This window comes from Miniopterus schreibersii (assembly GCF_964146895.1).
Source record: "Miniopterus schreibersii genome assembly, chromosome: 11".
NCBI lineage: Eukaryota > Metazoa > Chordata > Mammalia > Chiroptera > Miniopteridae > Miniopterus > Miniopterus schreibersii.
This window is the reverse complement of record NC_138111.1, coordinates 52,066,893-52,093,110: the sequence shown is the minus strand read 5'-3', so window position 1 is coordinate 52,093,110 and position 26,218 is coordinate 52,066,893. Positions and strand designations below refer to the sequence as shown.

The 26,218-nt window shown below is 39.1% G+C and overlaps 1 protein-coding gene across 3 annotated transcripts in view; it reads left to right on the top strand.

Annotated features, from left to right (window-relative positions):
* Positions 1-26,218, top strand: part of TTC39B (tetratricopeptide repeat domain 39B) — a 110,664-nt gene that overhangs the window by 66,399 nt on the left and 18,047 nt on the right. For all 3 annotated transcript variants that reach the window (XM_081150891.1, XM_081150890.1, XM_081150892.1), the window contains 11 exons: positions 3,662-3,729; positions 6,617-6,681; positions 11,227-11,332; positions 12,905-12,970; positions 14,272-14,380; positions 14,952-15,019; positions 15,110-15,169; positions 16,896-17,057; positions 17,677-17,768; positions 21,913-22,039; positions 24,875-24,983. In XM_081150891.1, the coding sequence (XP_081007017.1) occupies positions 3,662-3,729; positions 6,617-6,681; positions 11,227-11,332; positions 12,905-12,970; positions 14,272-14,380; positions 14,952-15,019; positions 15,110-15,169; positions 16,896-17,057; positions 17,677-17,768; positions 21,913-22,039; positions 24,875-24,983 (1,032 nt within the window). The remainder of the gene's footprint in view (positions 1-3,661; positions 3,730-6,616; positions 6,682-11,226; positions 11,333-12,904; positions 12,971-14,271; positions 14,381-14,951; positions 15,020-15,109; positions 15,170-16,895; positions 17,058-17,676; positions 17,769-21,912; positions 22,040-24,874; positions 24,984-26,218) is intronic.

The following is a 26,218-nucleotide window of genomic DNA, read 5'->3' as shown; positions in this document are numbered from 1 at the left end:
GTATAAATAATAATAATAATTTAGAAGGTAATGGTGATAATGCTCCATTATGTCTATGTGTCAGACATTGTTCTTGATGCTTTCCTTAACATTATTCAGTCTAATCTTTTTTATGGACTAGGAACTAATGTTTAGAAGATTAAACTCATGGCCCAGCAGAGCAGGGTTCACACCTGATAGTTCTTTCCACGGCACCCCAAACTTTCCCCTGTGGGCATGTAGAAAAAGACACAGAATGTGTCCTGTGTGGATAAGGGAAATGCTGAATTGTTCCTGTTAGACAACTTGAAAACACGTGGTACCGTGCTCTTTTTATTATGTCTGTGCACATAGCACGTTAGGAAATCTGGAATAGGTAGAAAATTACTTTTTACTAAATATTAAAAAATAAACAACAATGAGATACTACTACATACCTGCTAGAATGTCCAAAATCTGGAACACTGGCAACAGGAAATGTTGGCAAGGATGGGGAGCAGCAGGCACTCTCATTCGTGCTGATGGGAATGCGGAATGGTGCAGCCGCTTTGGAAGCTAGTTTGGCACTCTCTTAGGAAACTAAACATACTTTTGCCATACAATTTAGTAATTGCTCTCCTTAATATTTACTCAAAGAGCTGAAACTTATGTTCATACAAAAACCTGCAAATGAATGTTTATAGCAGCTTTATTCATAGTTGCCAAAACTTGTAAGCAACCAAGATGTCCTCCAGTAGGTGAATGGATAAATAAACATCCAGACAATGGAATATTATTTAGCACTAACAAAGAGCTATTAAGCCATGAAAAGATGTGGAGGAACCTTAAATGCATATTACTTAATGGAAGACACCACTATGAAAAGGCTACATACTGTAGGACTCCATGTATATGACATTCTGGAAAAGGCAAAACTGTGGAGGCAGGGAAAAGCTCAGTGGCTGGAGGGGATCGGGCATAGGGATGAACAGGTAGAGGGTGGAGGATTTTTAGAGCAGTGAACTACTTGGTAGGGTACCCTAACAGTGGACACATGTCATTATACATTTGTCCAAACATAGAGAATGTGTTTTCACCAAGAGTGAAACCCAGTGTAAACTATGGACTTCGGGTGATTGTGATGCCAATGGGCGTTCATCAGTTGTAACAAATGTATCACTGGGGGGGAGGGGGAGATGTTGATAGTGGGAGAGGCTATGCATGTGTGGTGGTAGAGAATATATGGGAAATCTCTGTACTATACTCTCAATTTTGCTGTGAGCCTAAAACTGCTCTAGAAAATAAATTTAAAAAATTAACATGACAATAGTTAATTGTTACAATAGTTAATATCCTGAAATATAGGTTTATTTAGACTTTCATATCTAAAGGCATGCTTAGCTAACATTTCATTGCAAAATGAAGATATTTCCTTCAGTGAACTAAGGAATTATGAAGAAATAAGACTTTTATAAATTAAGTTGCATTTATTCCTGATGAGTTTGGCTGCCACTGCAACCCAAACAAACTTTGTGTTCAACTGAGCATGTCAAAACATTGGAGCTTTAGTATGTGATTTGTTTTTCCTCTTGGTAATTTTCATTTACATCCTTGAGTGGCTGGTTGTGTGCAGGAGGGAATATATTTAATTAAACTTTTCATGGGTTTACCACGGAACACACCTGCTCTTCTCTCATGGCTGGCATATTGCCCTGAATGGCTTTCAAATTGCCTTTAAGAACAGATATTTATACACAGTGCTTAGTGTATGAGAGGGATTTAATAAGAAGAAAATATACATATAGTATCTAGAGTTCAAAGTGTCTTACCTTTTATCTCTGCTTTCTGCTGATACCCTTTAGTTGCTCTTAGATTTGTCCATTTTTAACTTAACCCTGATCCGGTCACCCTTTTGCTCAGGTCTCTGCGAGGACTCACCATTGCCTGCTGCATTGAGCCCAGACTCGGGCATTCATCATTGTCCACAACAGCCCTGACTTACGTTTCCAGACTCATTGGCCACTCCTCCCTTTACGCCTGCGTCTCAGCTAGGGCACACCTGCCGGTGTGTGTCTGTTTCCCTTGCTCTGTGCAGCAGCTTCACCCCTCGGCCCCCGCCCCCCGCCACAGTCTGCGTTACTGAGCAGGCTTTCAAAGCGAATAATTCCTAACAATTCTCCCTATGTTACACATGTACCTAGGAAGAGAACATTCAGGTGACTCTGTACAAATAGAACTTTCCTGTGTTTACCCCACTGAGTGCACTGGGAAAACCCAAAAGCACACGTTGAGGTGAGGTGTTATGAAGGACTGAGACCCTGTCGACGCTGCCAGATGTGCACAGGCCATAGCCCATCTGTGTGCATGCTCTTGGGGACCTTAGTTGCAGTTGCTCTTTTGTAAATTCAGGCTGTGGAATATGACAACGACAGGAAGATGAAGCAGTTTGTGAGAACCAGTGGTTGTGTGTGTGTGTGTGTGTGTGTGTGAGGTCGGGGGTCTGGTGTGTAAATGAAAGCAATAATTCTTATCCAGTTTGATTCAACAGCATTTCCACTAGCACAGATACACCCTATTTTTCAGTTATGTCACAAAGAAATGTTCTGCTTTCTGAAAAGCTTTTAGTGAAAAGTGTGAGCTGGGCCAAGGGCCGTCGTCATAGTGAAAGTAGCTGACATGTATCAAGTGCTTCTCTGAATAGTGAGTTCCACATGCAGCACCTCGTTTGGTTCCTCAGCTGTGAAGTAGAGACATTAGGGCCAGTCTGTATAAACAAGGAAACCAGCAGAGAGAGGTCTGGTAGCTTTCTTGAGGTTCTACAGCTAAGTGTTTGGCAGAGCCTTTCCTCCAACCCAGGCTGTTAAATACCCCAAGCTCATTTACTTAAATAAAATACCAATTTGTATCTCATGGATAAAGCAGGAATCTGCTATGTTTTTAATGTAAAAATGCAAAGTTTACCCCCTTTTCCCCAATTTCTGCAAGTATAATAGAATTTTTTGGAAGATAGACCATGTGCTATCTTGAGGTGCTCCATGTGTCCCTGGGAAATACAAGCCGTACAGAGCCCCCTTTTCAGGGCTTTGCTCCTGTGCTCCGTGTTGCAGTGATCAAAACAGCCCAAAACTGTGCTTGTGCGCTTTTCACATCGTCTTTTGTGTTTGAGGAGCCATGATGTGTGCATACAGGACAGCTCTTTTTCACAGAGCTCTAGAGAACGGCCGTTTCCACTTCAGCTTAATAATGTGTCTAGTCGTTGCCATGATGATCATACCTCCATATTTTAGAAGCTAGAATTCATAAATTTAAGTTAGTTTTTTCAATCTTTATAACTGTGTTAAACTTGAATATTACTGTTAAAAAAGTAAGTGGTTTTTTTTTGTTTTGTTTTTTTAATGCTTTTAAATTTTGGTTTCCTCTTGTGAGCTGAGTTTGGGTCTCTGCCACCAACTGCCCGACTCCTCGCCGTTACATTTGGATGGGACCATAAGATGACTTTCCTGAGCCATTTTGCACATTCTGGGAAAACCTTGCTGAGAGATGAGAACTGAGGTCCTCATTCCACTGTTATGGAAGCTTCAGAGCAATCTAGGTTTTCACATCTCTCTTGGGCTCATTTATCTACCAGTCTTTTCTGAACATCTCAGAGCAATTACTGTGGACATGGGATTTTTCTTAATATGATTTTATTTGTTTTTAATAGAGGAAATGCATGCTGAAATCTGTTATGCCGAGTGTCTCCTACAGAAAGCAGCACTCACGTTTGTGCAGGTAATGAACCTTTGCCTTAGAGTCGGTATTGCTGGGGAAACCTGCCAATACTCCATGGACAAAATGTGGCTTATTCTATGCCATCGCTTCGGTTCTTTTGACTTAGAGTTGCAATGAAAGATATTTGTTATTCTGGTAAACCAGGGAGCTTTATTCCTGTTCAAATGTACTTAGAATCTGTTTCAAACTTCAGTCTACTGGGAACACCACTGCCTTTTAAAGAAACTGTCTTGCAAGTACCACACCTAATTTCAGGATGCTTCTTTCTCTCTGTGCTTGCTGTCATTGGCAGAGGGCTGCACACAGCAGTGGCCCAGGCATAAAAAGCTTCTTAATCTGTGGCCATTCCCCTCCTGTACCAGACGCTTCGGCAGAGCTCAGTTATGCGCAGAGAGCCACACTTTTCATGCATACTTCAGATTTTATTTTTCTCCCTTTTCCTATTCTCATTCCCCTGTCTTGCTTTTACTTTTTACTTTGGATGAGCATTTTTTTTAAAAGCCACTAAAAACCCCTCCATGAATCCTTTTCTTATGGGGCATTTTAATTTGACCTTTAGGGGCTGTTACAACCAGTACCTATCATTGTATCTTCCAATGCTTCTAAAAAACATGGATTTTAGCATCATGGCCACACGGGTGGCAGGGATGGACACAGTGGCGCAGCCATGGAGTGGAGATGTAAGAGGGCAGAAATTCAACTGTAAAATGAAAAATCTTCCTCAATCTCAATGTTTCACATTGTACTGAGAGTTGTTTTTCTCTATTTCTGGAGGTTGACCTCTTAGGTTGGATTCTGGTTTATTAAAGTTGAATCAATCTGGCCTATCACCCTGTTTCCTAAAACCCAATGTATTATGAAGGCTGATTAAAAATAAGTGTTGCTGCCTTAATAAACATAATGTGAGTCACAGAGGCCTTCACTTTTTTCCTGATGTGTTTTTCAAATGGCGATTTGACAATCAAATCTATGATTTGAAGGCTTATTTTATGCTTGGGGACCAACTGGGAGATAACCATGGTTTTCCTCTCCCTCATGCCTCCATATCCAGTCAGTTTCACGGCCATGCTTCTTTTACCCGTTGAAGATTTAGCAGCTCATCTCTTCCTCTTTCTTCTGATGATAATTGTTTAGTGGAGGTGCTCATCAGCTCTTCCCTAGATGGACAGCAACCCAGCGACTCTGTCTCTAAGTTCTCTTACCTCTAGCTCATTCTCCATTGTGCAACTGAGCACCCTCTCAAAGATGAGAACCTCACCTTGTCATTTCTCTGCTTCAGAATTTAATAGCTTTCGTGGACTACAGCAGTGGTCTCGTAATAGAACGCCAGAAGTGGGGGAGGCTTTTTCAAACTAAAATGGTATCTCCCCCCAATTCCCTACTCCCCTCTTACTGATGTCCTCAGATGGCAGGGATGTTGCATACTTGAGTGGCATGGGTAGAGGTGGCTTTCTTACTCCTTAGTCATTCCTGTCTTTGCTGTAGATTTCTGCACCAGGACTGAGTTACACAACACAGATGACCAGGCACACCATGGTCTGTAATGCTTCCTTGCCTTCCCACCAAGTTTTCCTTTACTTGCAAAGTTTACCTCTGCTTTGCCTTTCTTCACCAGGTACTTCCCAATCACCTTGTGTGCACATGCTCTTTAAGCAGTAATGCTGCCGGGATGCTTTTGTGGATTCTTCCCATCCCCCCAGCCCTCCCACCTTTGTGCTCTCATGACATTTTGCTGTGCATGTCTCCATCTGTATGCATTCCTCCATCCCTTAGCACGCTGCATTGCTTTCGTCTAATTTTGCATCCAGGTGCCTGATGTAAAATAGGCATTCGGCCATTTCTGGTGAATCATGAAATATTCTTATTTGAGGCAGATTTTAATCTAATTTAAGAAATTTTTTTCCTGGCCATTATTGCAACTTGTATAATCATGAAATTCCTTAAAATCTGAAGATAAAAATTTAAATTGTATAGTGAATTTTGTATTTATTAATTCTTGTAATTGAAATGTTAAATATTTGAGTAATTAATGAAATTAGCAAACTAAAACAATTTTTCTTTTGCTTCAGAAGGATGTTCAAATGCACAGGAAATAAATACCAGAGCATCTTTTTGATGTTAATAGATTAGAAAAGTAGTCTTGGAAATGAGAAACATGGGACTGTCTCCATTTGCACCATCTATTATAGTAATAACTTCCTTCGAGCAGTTATTTGATATACTTTATTAAGAGACTGTTTTGGAGTCCTAGAGTGCTGACCCTAAAAATGGCATTCATTTAGGCCAGCTGCCTCCATTTTATGTTTGATGACTGTTAGGCCAAGAGATGTACTTTAATTCCCAGAACAAAACTATATTAGTGACAACAAATTTAGAATCCAGAGCAGTTATTTTTAACCTGGAAATGGATATAAATGAACTCACCAACATAAGTGGACTCCGCCTGCTAAAACCCCCTGTGAAAGAGAATCAGAATCCCATGTCCTGGAGTATGACGTGGCCAGGAAAGTTAGGCCTGAGAGCATGTTCTTAAGGCCAGACGTTCTGGATTCTGTTGAGCCCAGAAGAGAATTGCTCAGCAGATGCTGCTGCTTATTAAAGTAGGTTTCTACTAACCTATATGGCCCCTAACTGATGAGGGTTATTTCTTTAATTACTTCCTTAAAGTAATTCGAGGATTTAAAAAATACTTCTTTTTTGTTGTCCCCTAACTTGGAAAAAGAATGACAAAAAGGTATTTCAAATGTAAAACAAGAAGAGTGTTCTAATTAAAAAATTATGTAATCACAAGATAGTATCTTGTTCTAAACACACAACTATGTAGCCGTGGGGAAAGTTTCAGAATCTCTTGCTAAATGATCTAATTATTTAATTGAATTGCTTTCAGGATGAAAATATGATCAACTTCATCAAAGGTGGACTCAAAATTAGAACAAGTTACCATATATATAAGTAAGTTAAAAATTAAGATATGGGCTTTTTCAATCTTATCACTGGAAATTTGCCCCTTTTGACCACAGTCATGTGGATTTTAAAGGATTCCTGTACTGTGTACCACTTTGTAGTTCAAAATTCTCATTAAGTTTGACTAGGTTTTTAAAAATTTGGTGTTGGTAAAAATACACTTGATTTTTGGCTTACTAGGTATGTATTCAATGCTATAAAAAACAGAATTTAGTTTAAATGTAATTTTTTTGTTTTTAATCCTCACCCGAGGATTGCTTTTCAGAGAGAGTGGAAAGGGGGAGAGAGAGAGAAACATTGATGTGAGAGAGGCACATCTAGTGACTGCCTCCCACCCGCGCCCTGACCAGGGGCCAGGGATTGAGCCCTCAAACGAGGTACGTGCCGTGCCCTTGGACGGAATTGAATCCAGGACCCTCAGTCTGCGGGCCGACGCTCTAACCACTGAGAAAGACTGGCTAGGGCTAAATGTAATTTTAAGGGAAAATAGCTGAACAATAGCTGACAATTTATGATTAGATAATCTTAGTATCTCTCTTCTAAAAACAATTTATAAATTTAAAATGAGAAGTATATCTTTGGTCCAGCCTATAGAGCAGCATTTCCCAATAGAATTTTCTGCAGTGATTCAAATGTTCAATTAAGGTGGACCATGGTGTTCATATCTTCTATATCCTTTCTGATTTTTATCTAGTGGTTTTATCATTTACTCACAATGTTAAAAATCTCCAGCTTTGACTCTGGAGTCATTTATTTCTCCCTTTAGTTACATCAGTGGTTGCTTTGTATATTTAGTACCTCTGTTGTTAGGCTTATATATTTTTAATTGGTATGTTTTTCTAATAAATTAACCTTTTTATCATTATGAATTGCCCCTATTTAACTCCTTATAATAGTTCTTATCTTGAAATCTGTTTTTTTCTGATATCAGTGCAGCTATTCATGCTTTTTTATAATTAGTGTTTGCATGGCATATATTCTTTTACTTTAAACCTATCTTTTTTAATATTTAAATTGAATTTCTTATAGATGTGCATAGTGATGTCTTGCTTTTTTATTCAGTATGACAGTATGTTTGTATTTATCACTACCATTTTGCTTTTTCTCTTTGCCTTATTTGTTTCTCCCCTTCTTTTGCTTTAATAAATTAAAAAATATAAATATACATATATATTTCAGTGTAATCCCTCATTTTCTTAGCTGTAGCCTGCTTTAATTTTTTAATGGTTGCTCTAGTGATTACAATATACTTATCACTATCAACTTAGAGTTAATATTGTACCATTGCACATAAAATATAAGAACTTTGCAAAAGTATCGTTTCATTTACCATCTGTTGTCTTTACACTGTTCTTATGATAGTATACATATGTATATTATAAATCTCACAATGCAGTGCCAGTCTTTTGTTTGAAGAGTCTTATATTAAACTCTTCTTTATGTATCCATGTATCTACCATTTTTGGTGTTCTTCATTTATTCTTCTATACCTTCAGACTGAAGAATTTCTTTTAGTATTTGTAGTAGTGCATGTCTACTTTCAACAGTTCTCTTTGCTTCGTTTATCTGAAAATGTCTTTATTTTTGCCCTTATATTTGAAGATTGTTTTTGCTCAATATAGTATTCTGAGTTACAAGGTTTTTTTCCCCTCCCTTTCACCTGTTTAAAACTGTCAACCCATTGTATTATGGCCTATATTGTTTCTGATTAGAAGTCAGCTATTATTTTTATTATTGCTTCCCTGTCTGTAATATGTCATTTCTTCTGGCTGTTTTGAAGACTTTTGTATCTTTGGTTCTCAGCAATTTGACTATGATGTGCTTAAGATGTGCTTAAGTGTGACTTTAAGAAATTTGTAGCCATTATTTCTTAAATATTATTTTCTGCTCTATTCTTATGCTTCTCTTTTTGAGACTGCAATTACATGTAGCCTGGTTTTGTTTAATGGGTCACCTAGGTGCTGCTCATTTTTTAAAAATTATTTTTTCCTGATTGCATATTTTCTCAACATTTGGGCCATCTTGACATCCATTTTTATTGCCTGCTTTTTCTCTTGGCTATATGTCATATTTTTCTGTTCTTATGTCAATAATATTTTAATTATACGGTAGATATTGATACATCGTAGAGACTGTAGGTGTGCTGATTTTGGTCTAAGAAGTATTTAACTTGACTAGACTTAGACTCCAAACTCTTACTCTCTCATAGTGGGCAGCATCTGAAATCTTGGTTACATTATTTTTTCTGTCTTGCTTCTGCTTTTCTTTGGAGTCTCCTCAGTGCTCATATAGTTCATGGGTCAGCCAGGAATTTGAGTAGAGTTTTAACACTGATTTTTGGTGTTTCTCACTTATGTGGTTCTCTTTTATTTGAAAATTTGCCCATTGCCTACCGCCACTTTGGCAATCTTAAACTCTCTACTCTTACTTTTTAAAAAATCTTCCCCTGAGGATATGTCCATTGACTTCTAGAGAGAGGAAGGGAGAAGGGGAGGGGGAGGGAAGGGGAGGAGGGGAAGAATGAGAGAGAGAGAGAGAGAGAGAGAGAGAGGGAGAAAGGAACATCAATATGAGAGAGAAACATCAGGTACTTGCCACCCATACATGCCCTGACTAGGGATTCAAACCCCAACCTAGGTATGTGCCTTGACTGGCAATTGAACCCACATCCTTTTTGGAGTACCAGATGGCACTCCAATCAACCAAGTCACTCAGCCAGGGCTAGTATATGTTCTTTAAGAATACTTTTGAATACAAATTTAAAGATATGTGTATTTTTAAAAAATGTATTTTTATTGATTTTAGAGAGAAGAAGGGAGAGGGAAAGAGAGAGAGAGAAATATCATTGAAAGACATCAATCTGCTGCCTCCTGCATGCCCCCTACTGGGGACTGAACCCAAAACCTGGGCATGTGCCCTGACTTAGACTCGAACTCAGGGCATGTTGGTACATGGGACTACTGAGCCACACCGGCTGGGAAGATATATGAATTTTTTAACCAAAATGAGATCACATTATACATACTCCTTTGTAACCTGCTTTTTTGTTAATGATATTTACTTTTTTATGTCAATAAATCTTCATTTTATGAAATCCCCATCTTTATATTTTTCAGTTGGCCCCAAATTTTTTACTGCTGGTATGTCTGTACCAGGATCCAACCCAAGACTGTCTAGTGCACATCTGATGTTTATGTCCATTAAATATATTTTATTTTAGAAGAGTCTATATTTATCACAGTTATTGAAAAGCCCAATCCAGTTGTCCTGTGGAATATCTACCGATTTTTTTGGTGGCTTCCTTGAGCTTTCATTAAGCTTGTTCCTTGTTTTAGCTCAGGCTGCCATGACAAAATACTATAGACTGGGCGGTTTAAACAACAGAGATTTGTCTTATAGTTCTGGAGGTTGGAATTCCATGATCAGGTTCTGGTGAAGACTCTCTTCTTGGCTTGCAGACAGCCATCTTCTCACTGTGTCCTCACACTGCAGAGAGTTCTCTTTCTTCCTCTTCTTATAAGGCATCTTACTAGATTAAGATCCCACCCTTATGATCTCACTTAACCTCAATATCGTCCTAAAATGCCCAAATACAGTCACACTGGATGGTTATGAATGGGGGGGGGTGGTGGGCGGGAGGGGACGTGACATCATTCAGTTCATAGCTCCTTATATTTCCTGTAAACTAGAAGTTTGATCTACAGGATTACTAGATTCAGGTTAAATACATTTGGCTTGAATACATCATAAACAAAGGTGTATGCTTTAAAATTACATCACACCAAGTGATACATAATATCTGTTTTTTTCCTTATACCTTAAAAAATACATTTGTCAACCTGATAAGCAGTTCCTGATGATTATAAATTTTTATATCTTTGTCCTGTTTAATTTGCATTTCTCTTTTGAAGATGTGAAGGGATAGGGAGAAATGCATAGAAAAGATATTGAAGTGAGAAATCAGAAAGATCTGCTTGGATGGAACAGAGAAAGATAAGAGGAAAAATGGAGCCATTGTGATGGAATTTGCTCTCCTCTTTCAGTCTTTCCTAGTCACAAGCTCTAATTTATTTGGTCTATTTGAGACCATGGCAGTCGTACTGAAATGAAAATTTTTTGTCAGTAGCATGTGAGTTACTCAGTGGAAGACGGGCGGCTGGCGTGTGCACAGCACTGAGGAATGGGCTGCACCTAGGAAGGCCCCTCCAGCACATTGCTGGGAGCCCGAGGCCACCGTCCTGCGGCCCTACGTCTCCTGAGTTACACTTGCTGGTGTTGGAACCCTCTCTTGCTTTAAGCCCGGAAGGACTGGTCCTGATGAACAGGGTAGAAATGGGCTGTGCCATTTTTCTTTACTGATAATTACCCAGTAGCCTTAAGAATAAATAAAACTCAGCACAGCAATATCCACTTAAATAGTCTCTAGTATTTTGGCTAATGACAATTATTTTATGATGTGTAAGTGTGAAATTCTACGTAACAGTAGTTTTCAGAGTCATAATAAACTTGTTATAACTGTTTCTTTCAATCCAGAGAATGTCTTTCACTCCTAGATATACTTCAGAAGAACAAAGTTGAGCAACAATTCTTCTATGAGTTTGAAGGGGGTGTCAAACTTGGATTAGGGGCCTTTAATTTGGTAAGCAAATAATTACATATCAACCAGAATCTTTTGTTAAAGAATCATAAGTTTTCAGTGCCTTTGTACTGCATTTGAGCCTCACCCTGACCCTCTGCCTGGGTTTGATTGATAAGTGAGTGGCTAGAGTGGGATCAGTTTTCTTCTGCTGGGACCCAGTGGGGGCTTTGGTCAGTATGTGTTGTAAAGTCCTGCACATGCTCAGAATAGTTTTGGATTGTACAATAAAGGAAACATATAGTACTCTGAATGGACTAGTAACATTTTTCAGTAATAAGTTCCCTTTCCACATCAGAAATATTGTTGGTATAGCAGTGGTGGCTCTGGAACTGGAAATGGGCGAAGAAGTGGTATGACTTGGGGAATGATTTTGATGCTCTGGGGCAGATGAAGCGTTTGAGTAGATATCTGTCAAATTGTGATATGTTAGAGATTTTGAAATTTTATTAAGGTTTGACTGGATTTGTTGAGAAAATAAGTAAAGGAAATCATTTGCATGAGGGTCTGTGACACCATGGCCACTCTGTTCATGGGTCACTGACAGAGGTTGTTGAGCAAGGAGACTGACTACTGTCCACAGACTAGGTCACCCAATCCACTTGATTATTATTATTTTTTTAAATATATCTTTATTGATCTCAGAGAGAGGAAGGGAGAGGGAGAGAGAGAGAGAGATAGAAACATCAATGATGAGAGAGTCATTGATCGGCTGCAGCCCCAACCCGGGCATGTGCCCTGACCGGGATTCGAACCCTGATCGCCTGGATCCTAAGTTGACGCTCAACTGCTGAGCCATGCCCGGCTGGGCTTCACTTGATTATTAAAATTCTCCTCTACTGAGGTCAGCCTTTAGTGAACATTCACCTGGGACACGAATATCTTCATGCTTTTTGCCCATTCAGAGATGTCTATCCACACACCTCTTCCCCAGACCTCCTTGTCATCAATTTTCTCATCACGTTCTTTCCAAATCCCTAACCGTCCAACCAAACCATTGGCTATAGCCTATGAATCGTATATAATCACACATATGGCCATTTCTCCTCCCAAGCCAAGTGAACAGTCACGTGCATTGTTTGACTTTCTGCGACGGGAGGATGTCCCCTAACCACTGCTCTTCAGGTGTGTCCCAGAGATGGGCTGTAGCGCTGCAGCTGTCCGCCTCCGGGCGGTGCCTGCATGTCGGGCAGAACACAGCAGACTTGCTTTCCGGAACGGGGTGCTGAAAGAAACCTTGTTTGGAAAGGTGGGCACCGAGAAATTGCCTTCTCATCATTTCATCATTACATATGAAAGGAGCGAGTGTTCTTTAGAGAAGGCTGAAAGGCCAGGTTTTTCTTTTTTTTAAACATTAAATTTTTTAGGTTATTGTCTTAGCTAAATGAAATTCATTCACAAGCAGTGATTGCAGCATGTGCAGTGTGTGATGAGTGAAACGTGTCTAGTGATTTGGACTTGGTTCTAATTTTTCATTATTACTGAATCATTAAAACTTGAAGTTGTTTAGAGTTTACATTTATCTATAGTTAGATACACTAGCATGTGAGTACACTTGTATTTTTTTTCTTACAGATGCTGTCCCTTTTACCAGCACGGATTATCAAGCTACTAGAATTTATAGGATTTTCTGGAAATAGGGTACAAATTTAATTTTATCTTAATTTTGACAGTGAAGATAAAACATTATTTATTGAATATTAGAGCAATGCAACATGTCTTCATAACTAACATGACAATTGTTGGCAATTTGTTTGCAGGGCAATAAAGAGCTATTGGTCCTTGATCATATTTTTCAGGAATTAGAGATGATTTTTCTACTGAAAGTTAAATTTTTTTGTCTTTGTTACCAAAATTGTGGAGTTAAGATTTTTATTTTACTAATACAGGGTGGGACAAAAGTAGGTTTACAGTTGTTCGTATGGACAATAATACAATAATTAATAAATAATAATACAAGAATGAACTGTTTTGTGTACTCACAACTGTAAACCTGCTTTTGCCCTGCCCTGTATTGCTGCTTGCTCGACCTTTAGTACACTTGTGTGGTTCAAATTTGCTTCCTTAACATTTTTGCAACCCCCAAGTCTTCTGCAAAACTGGGAAATTAGCTAGATTTCCAAGTCTAACATTTTATGATTCTCATGGATCAAGCATAGTTACAGTATTTTGGGTTTCCTCGTGTTTTTACAAGTTTTGCTATGAAACTAAGCAAGGAAATTTGTTTTCCATGAGTTTTGATTATTGCATTTCTGTGTAGTTGTTTTTGTAGTATATAACATTTATTAATCACATGCTATGATCAGAGTTGCCTTATTGCAAAAGCTGCCCCTGTTAGTTAAGAGAGCAGATTTTAAGAAATGTATGAGAGCACATGTAAGAACCTGTAGTTTTTTCCCTCCTTTATTCTACTTTCCAGGCTCTTCATAAGCTATGGTGTACTCATGTGATCTCTTCATGATATGTTCTGTCTATTCAGACTCTGTAGTTAATGATTACCCTTCCCCTTGACCATTCATCTCTCATGTGGCACTTACTATATTTTAATAAAATCATGTCTTCATTCACCATCTTCTCTATTTGATGGAAAGGTCTTTGAAAACATAGAACCGTATTTGTTCATACCCACTGTAGTGCCTTCCACTTACATCCTCAGTGTTTTAATTCATTAATATTTATACCAGTGAAACACAGTATTTCTATGAAATGAGCTCTGCTTTTTTCTCTCCCTAGAATCACATGATTTAAAAAATTTGTGAGATTGTCTTATGCCACTTTAAAATGTAAAGTTTGTTTCTAGTTAGGAATTATGACTATTCTAAGCTCTTGAAGAATAAACCCACCTTCGTGGAGGGTGGGGATACATGAACTAGCATTTTAAAGCTTCTGAATATGATTTTTCAGTTACACTCTTCTCATCAAGGTGCATTCAATTCCCACAGGAACTGGGCCTCCGGCAGCTACAGGAAGGTGCATCAGGAAGGAGCATGAGGTCTCCACTCTGCTGCTTAACTATCCTGTCTTTTCATACTTACATCTCCCTAATACTTGGTAAGTACTGGGTTACAGTTTATCTCATTGACAGTTGATCACCTATGTAAAATTTTAGAAAAATCCATAAGTGCTAGTAGTCTATATCTGTTTATTTATGTATTTACTTATGAGTAAAGATGGAAAATAGTGATATTTGTCATAGTTACATTTGTCAGGGGCTGGTGGAGGGTTTCTTTTATTGAATTTTTTCTTAGCTGTTCTTAGCTAAAAAAAAAAAAAATTCTATAAAAATTGTTTAAGGTAATCTATGTCAGGATCTTCCTATTAGGTTTCTTTTTAAATTAAATTTTTGGCTAAAATAACTTAATATTGCTATTCAAACTAGAAATTCCGATTAGGAATCTAAGACAACCACCTCTGTTCTTAAGAATTAGTCTGTCCTAGAGCTTTCTTAAGTGAAAGTCACAGATGAGACTTATTTTATTTTCCAAATGTAAAAATGACAAATGAGCAGTTTTCATCTTTTCCACGAATAGGCCTTAGCTCTATTGTAATGAAATTTGGAGAATTAATTATCAGTATCTACCGTGTTTCATGAAGACTAAGGCTTTTCCTGTTCAATTTCCAGGTACAGGAGAGGTGGATGTTGTGGAAGCGGAGACTCTCCTTGCACCCTTCCTCCAGCAGTTTCCAAATGTACGCCTATAATTCCAAGTGCATGTTTCAGCCATAACCCATCAACCAGGGTTGGCCATTGAACAGTCTGTTTTCCTCCTTCCTCCACAGGGCTCACTCATGTTGTTTTACCATGCCCGAATAGAGCTGCTGAAAGGGAATGTAGAACAGGTAATTTATTCTGGGGGAGTTATTTGGGGAGCTGTCTGTGTGGTGGAGTTGCATCACATACTCATTCAACATAAGTAAATTCGGCTATATGCACTAGACAGTAACAAAGAAAAAAATCTGTAATTAAAAAGCCAAAATTAAATTTTGTGTGTGCATTCTACTATATGTAGTAGATTACTGATTATAGTCTACATTTACACATACAGTACATGAAACAGTTAACAGTAGAGTATACAAAATACAGGTGGACAATTTAAGGGGTTTTTCAAAAACACTTGACTATTATCAATTTCTCTCTCTTATATTGACTTTGGAATCTAGCCCCTGCATACGATAAAACTTCACTGCACTACATGTGTTCTCTTCATCAAAGGAAATTATTCACTAATTCCCTTGAAGAAGGAGAAGATGAAGAGCCTTTTATATAAATATGCTCACAAACAATTTTCTTCTATCCAAGTGGGGTCATATATATGTGTTTTGCTTTGATTTGTTTTTTTCCTACTTACATTACATCTTGGATTTCTTTCCAGGTCAGTGTATCTAAATCCCACTCATTCTTTTTGATGGCTGGGTTTCATTGCATGGATGGATATACTATACTTATTAAAGCAGTCCACCGTTGATAGACATCTAGCTACTGCAAACAGTGCTGTTGTAAACATGATTATGTGTATGTTTCTGAGCACGTGTGTGTGTGTGTGTGTGTGTGTGTGTGTGTGTGTGTATGACATTCTGAGCATTAAGATTTCAAGATCAAAGATGTTTACTGTTTTTAAATATATCTTTATTGATTTCAGAGAGAGGAAGGGAGAGGGAGAGAGAGATATAAACATCAATGATGAGAGAGTCATCATCGATTGGCTGCCCCCTGCATGGCCCCCACTGGGGATCGAGCCCACAACCCGGGCATGTGCCCTACTGGGAATCGAACTGTGATCTCCTGGATCCTAGGTCGATGCTCAGCTGCTGAGCCACGTGCATCCAGGCAAAGATGTTTGCATTTTGATAAATTCTGCCAGATTGCCCTCCAAACTTAAGGCTCTTCCATTTAAACTCTTGTAAAGATACAAGAATACTTGCTTCCAGTGCTCTTTGTCCACTGTGGACATTATGTGTTTTATTTTTGCCACTTTTTTGGCTGAAAAATGATAATCTAATTTTTAAATTTATAATTTTCAGTTTACAAACTTCTTCATATGTATATTTGTTACTTGTGTATCTTTCCAATTTGCCTACTTATCTCTGACAATTTCCCCAATGAGTTGTGTCTTTTTCCAGAAGATTTGACAAAATTGATGTATGATAAGGGTTAATCCGTTGCCAGTTATATGGATGGCGATATCTTCCCCAGCCCGTTCATGGCCTTAACTTTGTTTAAGGTATATTTTACCCTCTGAAAGTTCTGACTTTTATTGTCAGTCTTTTCTTAAAGGACTTATTACATTTTATATCTTCTACATTTTATATCTACATTTTATATCTTACTACATTTTATAACTCCCCATTCCCACATTATGAAGTTTCACGCCCCCTCACAAAGTTAAACAGAGAGGCAGAAATTAACTGTCTCTGCATGTAAGGACAGGAACATAGCATCATGTTGAGTGGTTTAATGAGTGATGGTTTTGTTCCTTTTGTACAAAGTGTTTTATGTATTTTTCCATTAGGTTATTATCTCCTTGTGTAATATCTGGATGATCAGCTTTATGCAATTGACTTATAGGCACAAGAGATATTTCGAAAATGCATTTCAGTTCAAGAAGAATGGAAACAATTTCACCATCTCTGTTATTGGGAGCTGATGTGGATTAATATATTCCAGCAAAACTGGAGGAAGGCGTATTACTATTCAGATCTGCTTTGCAAAGAGAGTAAATGGTCCAAGGTAAAGTGCAGTGCTTTTATTAATGCCGTCTTGTGCTGATAAGCATACAGGATGATTTGCAGTAAGGACTGTTGGGTAGTATGATATCGCCACGGTTTTCTGCACTGAGATGTGTCACAGGAGGAAATGTGCATTTAGTGCCTGTCGGCTATATCCGCTGTCCTCAGCACTACGTGCTTCAAAAGCCGCCTGAAGAGCCCTTTCAACAGAGCTTTTGTTCTGAGGATGACCTGCACTTATCTTTAAAAGTTATTAAATATCAGTAGCCTTGATAACTTTGTGTAGACTTTCCAGTGCCCTGATGACAAAGCCTTTCACAGTAATCGCACTGACCGGCGCATCTGTGAGAAGTTGGGGGGATGAGCTAAGGAGCTCTTGCTCGGGTTGCCGTCTTCTCAGCCCTGGACCCTGCAGCCGCCCGACAGGAAAAGGGCCAGAGTCCCGTGCAAGGGATTGACCCCGTGTGGAACAGGCAGCATAGGCTTTCTTGTCTTTTACTTCATGTTATCTTTGATGCCTCTTAAATATTAAATCGGGAAGGTTCGTAGGCCATTCTGATTACAGGGAGAAGCGTCGCGTCCCGGGGGTCTTCTCTGACGAGAGCTTTCCTGTCCCGCAGGCCACGTACGTGTTCCTGAAGGCCTCGGTGCTGACCATGCTTCCCGAGGAGGAGGTGGCGGCGGCCGGGGAGGACGTGCTCGCGCTGTTCAGGTGGGCACCGCGCCGCTGCTCGCCTCTGCCCTGCGTCACCTTCAGGTTTCTCTAGCTCACCTACTTATTTCATACAGGGACTCTGAAGAAATACACTTAGGTAAGGGTCAAAATGTCAGCCTTTTCGCAGGAGCTTGCAGGTGTGGCGTGACTGGGAACTTTGAGAACACATTATTATTTGTTTTGTTATTGGGACTTTGCTACTGCATTTTGAACAGTTTCCTAAAATGGTATTGTTAACGAAAGACGTTAACTGTTGCTGTGTATCAAAGGTATTCTGTGATCGGATAAACTTAAGAAACACAGTATGACATATCCTTTGTTTTTATTAGTGTGTCAAAGATTCTGAGCTCTTCTATGAAGTAATCTATTTAGCTTTATTTAGACTACTATCCCTCCCCCCTCCCCCCTACCTCCCTACCTCCCTTCCCTTTTTGTCGAGCACCTATTATGTGAAGAATACTGTTAGGTGCTGAATAAATAGGCATGGCTCCTGTCCTTGTAGAGTTTATAATAATCTTGTAGTGGAACTAGACATGAGATAATTACACAAATAATTGCAAAATTACAATACATGACTGATTTTTTTTTTCATACTTTCTCTTATTCCTTTTTAGTATCTTTGTAGGCCCATCCTACTTTAACCAGCTATGAAATGGTGATGCATTTTATTTCAAAGGTCAGAGCCTCCACCTGAGGAAATCTCATCCCAGCCAAATTTTAAATCTCTGGTTTAGACCTCATGACTGAGCTCCAAACCCTATATCTACCTCCACTTGCCACCTTTGTTTGGATGTGTCAAAGCATTTTAACTCATCATGTTTAGTCTTCCCTAGCAACCTAGGTTTCTTTCTCTCAGTGGTTGGAACCCCTGGTTAGCAAGTCAGAAAACAATGATACTTGCATCACCAACACTACCCACTGTCCCCTCATTCCCCAATGGGGGAAGAGGTATGTATAAGAGCATAGACTGAATGATGGTTGAGATGAGGTTGGAAGGGGGAGAGAAGCTGCTGAGGTGGTGGGGAATTGTCATGATGCAGTTTCAGATCACGGGAGCAGCATGTAGAGGACCCTGTTGCAGGAAGGAGCACTGCTCATTTAAAGAAGTAAAACAAAACTGGTATTTTACAAGATATGATGCTACACTTTTTATATATAGATCAAAGGAAAAGAAATGTCAAGGATTACTCAGAAGTGTCCCACAGAACACAACTCGATTAAAAAACAAGACAAAGTGTATATTTAGTGACACAGACATCATTGGTAACCCTAGCAGGAGCTGAAAGGTGATAGAATGGAGGTGGAAACCAGATTGGAGTTGTTTAAAGAATGAATGAGAATTGAGGGTAAATACATCCCTGGATAACTTTGACTATAAAGGGGAAGGGGGGTGGGTAGGGGGAGGGAGAGAGAGAGAGAGATATGGATGATGGAGGGAGGGAGGTTTAATATCAAAGAGTATCTTAATAGGAGAGATCTGAGCATTCTGAAAAACCACTGAGAAAGAGAAGTTGCACATACAAGTGAGACATGGAATGCCTGATATTTGTAAGGTTCCTGAGAAGGCAGGAGGGGACAGAATCCAAAGCGCTCATGGCAGGATTGGCTTCATCTAGAAGGAGGCCCAGGTTGTATGGGAAGGGAAGGAGCACAGAATAGTGCAGAGCTCATGGGTGGTAGCATGAGACGGAAGTCTTCCTACCTCATAGCTTCAGGTTTCTTACGTAGGGGGCAAGGTTTCCTGTTGAGAGTGAAAGAAGAACAACCTGGAGGTCTGAGGGTGGAGGATAGGAAATGTTTGAAATCAGCTGTTGCACAGAGTGGGACAGTAAAGTGGTGAGAGGCGCTGTGGGGGGGTCAGGCAGTGCCGGGGCCCATTTGAAGTTGGGTCTAATGAATTCATAGTTCTATCAGTCAGGTCTCAGTATGGGTGCAGGGAGGGTGGACACTGAGCTTCGTCCAGGGCTCGGATTTTGCCAGATTAGTGCAGTGACTAGGCAGTGGACAAGGGAGTTTAGGACATAGGCCAAGGGAGTAAAGGACAGGGTAGTCTAAGCAGGGATACGAAGGGACAGAAAGAACAAAGGAGACTGCTGGATTGGGAGAAAACTGAAGGCTAATAGACAACCGAGTCAGAGAGGAGAATGACGTTGAAGGGGGGGGGGTGCTTGAGCTTGTGCTTTGAGGTGGAGTTGCAGGCGATGAAGTGGTCTAAGAGGAGGCTGGGAAGGTGGGTGAGCGCAGACCACTGGAGAGGAGAGGGAATGAGAAGCCCTGCCGTGTTCTTCAAACATAAATGATGACAAAACTGTTTAAATGGAATATAATATTCTGTGGCCACCTGATGAGAAAAAAACCAATCTTAGGTGAACCCTCAGACTTATCAGAACTAATTTGAAGATATGGCCAGAACCATTTTTTCTTTCGTCTTTTTAAAAACAAGACTATGTTTACTAACTATGGAATCAACATCAGTAGAAGCCATGGTATGATAAATGCTTCCTCTTACTGGTCAAATGCATTTTCTCATTTCACAAAACAACAACGAATGTGATGGAATGGGATATTAAGATATGTTGAAATCTTTTACATCTCCTCTGTTTCCTCCACTTCAGAATAAATTTTAAAAGAAAAAAATATGTTTTTATTGGTTTTAGAGAGAGAGGAAGGGAGAGGGAGAGTGAGAGAAACATCGATGTGATAAACATTGATCGGCTGTTTCCTGCGTGTCCCCTACCAGGGATTGAGCCCACAACCCAGACATGTGCCCTGACGGGGAATTGAACTGGTGACCTCTTGGTGCACAGGACTATGCTCAACCAACTGAGCCACACTGGCCAGGACAGAATACATTTTTTTTCATATCAAAACAATTTCTGTGAAACATGTGACCAATTTTATTTTCAAGAGAAAACTTGAGGTCTGTGGTATGATAGTAGCTAATTTGTTGGGATAATGACAGGAGAGTCCTCAAATGAATGCTTTCTTCATACATGCTCTGTGATCATTAAACCAAGAGGGTTCGTGTCCAGTATATGCTTCTGACTCTTCTCCCAACCCCACCCCACATTTCCATTGCCCCTTCCACTGATGTAAATGAACATCAAATCATGGGCATTCTAGTTAAAGTCTATATCCCCAAATTGTGCCCAGAAATAACCTAGCACAATCTTGTCCTCATATTTTTGGAATCCTTTTTCTCTTGTTTTATCTTACTCTCTTTCGGTGAATTCTTTCTCAGCAATGTGTTTGATGCATTTACAAACTTATGTACTATAAGAAAGTGCTCTAGGAACATGTAGTCTCCCCATCCTGCTCTCATTTTTATGTGCTTATGAATTTTATAATTGTAATTAGAATTTTGAGAGGAAGTTTATAAACATGGTGTCTGTTCTTAGCTGATTATTTTCTTTCTTTTTAAAAAAAATATGTCATTATTGATTTCAGAGAGAGGAAGAAAGAGAGAGAGAGAGAGAGAGAAACAACAATGATGAGAGTCATTGGTCGTCTGCCTCCTGCACGCCCCCCACTGGGGATCGAGCCCGAAACCTGGGCATGTGTCCTGATCAGGAATCGAACCTTGATCTCCTGGATCATAAGTCAGTGCTCAACCACTGAGCGCGCTGATTATTTTCAAAATCACCTATGCTTGGGAAATATTTTCTTAAATTATACATTAATTGACAGCTCTCTTTTGAGCCAGCTGTGTCACACTTACAGGTAGGAATAGGAAATGCACCAGTATACTCTCTTACCTCTCCCTGAGTATTCACGATGTAAATAAATACTTTGGATGCTCTCCTGCTTGCTTACGGTAATTGCCAATTTTGTATCTAGATGTCCTTAACCGTGTTTGATAGATCAAAACATTGGCTAAGTAGAAGGAAGTATGTGTCAATCAGCAGTGCTCAAACCTGAGCATGCATCGGAATCACCTGGCAGCCTCGCCAGGATCCAGGTTGCTGGCCCAGCCCTAGGAGCTGCGGATTCCTTAGGTTTGGGGAGGAGCCTGAACATTTGCTTTGGAACAAGTTTCCTGGTGATGCTGATGCTCCTGGTCTGGGGAACGCCTCATGAGACCACGGGTGTAAAGAGTGGCTGGGTTCTAATGGCCGTTCTCTGGGGCTGGGGCTCTTCACAGACAGGTGGACAGCTTTAAGCAGAGAATTGCCGGGAAATCTATTCCTACGGAGAAGTTTGCCGTGAGGAAGTCTCGACGTTACTCCGCCTCGTTGCCTGCACCCGTGAAGCTCGTCTTGCCGGCCCTGGTAGCTGCCTTTTTAAAATTTACTGTTTCCTTTCTAGAAATAAATTGTCTATTCATAGCAGCAGGGAGCACACCTAACTTTCGTTGTGAAGTTTAGCTCTATCAAAAACCATTGTAAGTTTGTCTGTAAGGTGAACATTCATACATACTTAATAATTAAATAATAAGTATTATAGCTGATGTTTTTTGACTGGTTTGTATGTTCTATGCATTATGATAAAAACGATTTAAAAAATGCATCATTTAATTCTTCTAGTGACTCTATCAGGGTAGTTTCTCTTTGTAGCCCCATCTTACAGATAAGGAAATTCAGGCAGAGAGAGGTGAGTTGGCTGAGTTGAATTACAATGCAGGACACATATGTAATTTGATCTTTTCTAAGGGGCCACATTAAAAATGAAAAGGTAAAAAATTAAAAAGGAAAAGGAAACATGAAAATGAATGAAAGGATGTATTTTGTTTAATCCAGTATATACAGAATGTTGTTGTTTGAACATGTAATCAACAAAAATATAATGTGCTATTTCACATTCTTTGATATTGTGCTGATTCTTTGGAATGTGTGTGTTTTACCCTTGAGCACATCTCAGTCTGGATGAGCACATTGCCAGGACTCAGAGCCTGAGTGGCTGGGGGCTGTTGTATCTGACAGTGACTGCTGAAGCTCATTTTCCTCATTGTTGGGTCACCCAGGCTAGACTCCCTAAAAGCCGTAACTTCTACTTAAATTTTCTTAACGCAGACTTCTTGAAAGAGTCCTGCATATATCAAACCCCCAGCTCTTTGGGGCTTTAGATGTGCGTAGGTGTCAGACAGCACAAGGAAGCTGTTTACTGCTCGCTGACCTCTGCACTCCTCTGCTGGGGTTTCCTGATTTTTAAAAATTTTTAATTTTTTGTCTTTTAGAGTTTTCTTGGCTATTCTCTTTTGAAAGTTCTTCAGTTTTTTCCAGTTTCTACTATTCCAAACATGCTACAATGCATATTCTTTTATATTTTTCTTTTTGTGCATAAGCGTATAATCCTCTAGGAAAGCTTTCTAGAAATGGAATTCCTGGTTACAGGATATATGTTTTTAATATATTGACATTGCCAGATTGCCCTCCAAAAAGGCTGAACCAATCAAATTCTACCAACAATGTTTTACTGTTTTAATTTGCATTTCCCTATTGGTGCAGTTGAACATCTTTTTATGTTCTTACTCATTTTTATTTATTTCTTCTTTTGTGAATTGTTCATATACACCTCTAATTTTTCATTGTGTTGCTTATTTGTTTGATCACTGAATTATAGGAGCTCTTTATATATGCTGTGAGAAAGAAAACTTGCAGCCCCTACCAGGTGACTGGAGCTGGCCTGCCTATAGCACCTAGGCCCAGGGGTTTTCTACTTCAGATAAACAATCTCAGGGAACACCACCACCAGAACAGCTTATTCTGTGCCTGTGACAGACAAAATATGGCCACTCTGTAATCATATCTGAGCACAAATAAAAATAAGGAAATCACAGAAAGGACAAAATATCTCTCTTTCCCAGCTAACATGGGAGCCTGCTGCTGCTTTACCAATTACAGCTTTTAGCTTCATTCCTGATTCATTTCAGTCACTGATTTGTGCTTAGAAACTTTTCTTCCTGTGTCACAGAACTTTTCTGAAAATCATGTAGAGCACCATGGGACTTATATGCTAATTATATCCTGCTTTATTAAGAGGCTTAAGGAAGGTTAACTCTCTGCACTTATTTCTCTAGGTCTAAGGGTGTAGAATTGGCTTGAGTTGTTGTAACTAGGAATTTTACCAAAATCCTACTTTTCATAAAATCTTAGATATGAACTTGCCTTCTTCTGATAAAATATTTCATCAGTAAAAACAACATTTAAAAAATATCAATTTAAATAAATATTTCATTAGTTATTGAATTGAGTAATTACTGTGTTAGTAACAAACAGGTAGATGTGAAAGAAAAGGTAGAGTGTGGAATCTTAGTAGTTTTCAGATGACTTTGCTGCCACTCTACTTGAATGCGTTTTCCTCATTTCCACTGCTTCCCTGGAAGAGGTTGTTTAAATATCTTTATCACATTTTATTTCTAAGAAATGCTAATTAACCTACTTATTTCATACCCTTAAAAATATGAACTGAACTACCAGGAAGATTAGAAAAATATTTTTAAGCAAAAAGCACATTTGCTTTTGGTCCAAAAAAAAAATTCTCATCTGTTAGCCTATTAAACGCAATTTGCAATCAGAAATCATTAGTTTACATTTTCAGGGGCTGTCATTCAGCCATATGGCCTTCAAATGAACACATTTTCTGCATATTGGATTGCATTCTTGGACTGTCACATGTTTTAATGGTATAAAAGAACCTGAGCCCAGTCAAATATTTCCTGTGTTCATTTCCAGTGATGTCCTTGAGAACGATTTGTGTAAATAATTGGCAGATATTTTAAAATGTTTTCCCCTTACTTAAATGTAACAACAAAAATTTATATTAAGTAGGATTGTTCATGGTATCGGTTTAAAATATTATATTTATTTCTGTATCTGTAATCAATTATCTTCCAAAAGGATTGAATACCAGGAGGTATTTAATAAATACTTGTTAAATGAATGAATAAATTAATTTTTCAGTGAAAACATACTATAATGTAATATATATTGAATTACTCCACATAAAAGGTAGATAATAAAATGAGGAAGGGGGATTTTATATAAACTAAACTCCAAATGAGATCCCTAGCAATCAAGGCAAACACATATTCATAATTTTGCTGTCATAAAGGACATTGAATGACCTCACGTAATTGCAGATGGTTTTTCATCCTTCCTCATTAGGAAATGATGTACATCTGGAATGGTTTTCCAATAGTGAGCAAAAGAAAAGACCTTTCCGAAAATCTGTTGCTAACTGTTGAAAAGGCTGAGGCAGCTTTACAAAGTGAAAGTAAGTATGAAATGTGAAAACCTGGAAGTCTTGACCATTAACCCTCACACCCTGTCCCTGTGCACATCTGCCCATGTTAATGTGTGTCCATCATGAGAACAGGAGACCGTGGGTCACAGGTATATGGTGACTGCATTCAAGACGAAGGAAGGAATGATACATGCTGCAAACATGGATGAGCCTTGGGGACACTAGGCTAAGTGAAAGAAACCAGTTGCAAAAGACTACATGTTCTGTAATTCCATTTATATGAAATACTGACAATAGGTAAATCTGTAAAGACAGCAAGTAGATCATTGGTTGCCAGGGATGGAGACCTGGGGTGGGGGTGATAGTTAAAGGGTATGGCATTTCTTTTTGGGGTGATGAACATGTTCTAAGATTGATTGTGGTGATGGTTGTATAACTTTAAAATATTCTGTGAGTTGTATACTTTGAATGGGTGAAATGTATGGTACATGAGTTATATCTTAATAAATCTGTTACCAAGGAAAAAAAAGATGAAGGAAAGAAGGCAGTCAAATTTTCGAGGAGCTCAAGGAAAGCGTGCATTTCTGATTTGATTTTGTGCCTCTTTCCATGCCTCCTTTTGCTCTCTGATGACTGTTATGCTTTTGCAGACACAGAGAATTGTTTGTTTTCAAGTTGAAATCTTATCACAAATTAATTTTTTTTGCTTTTGGTTGTACTAGAGGCCCCTCTCCAGTTCACTGGAATGTCCTTTCCTGGAAGCAGCTGCCCTGTTAGTTGAAGGTAGATCAGGGTCTGGGCTTACAGTCCCAGCTCTGCATCTTCGAGACCCTGGAAAATGTACTTCATCTCTCTGAGCCTCAGGTTTCTTTTAAAACGGGAGTGGTGTTGGACCAGAAAGTATTTGAGTTTTCTTATTCTGACCTTTTCTAATTCTCTGTCTTAAATAGAGGCTTTTCTTTTGATAAACCATGCCATAATGTTAGCCTTTGCCCTTTGCCTTATCAACCCCCAAACCATTTAGGTAACGTGCCAAGGTAATGATCTCATCCTCTGGAATGCTCTAACCACAGAAGTAAAATGAAAACTTCTGTGGTGATAAACGTGGTAAAGGGCATAAAAGTGCAGAAAGAGTCAGGGGCAGTTGTAACAGTGAACTCATTTTTCTTAACTGGAGAAAAGGGACACAGAAGGAGCCCTGGCTCCATAGTCCGCATACTCCCTTCGTGGGGGTTGCATCCGTGAATATGGCCCTAGGAAAAGGA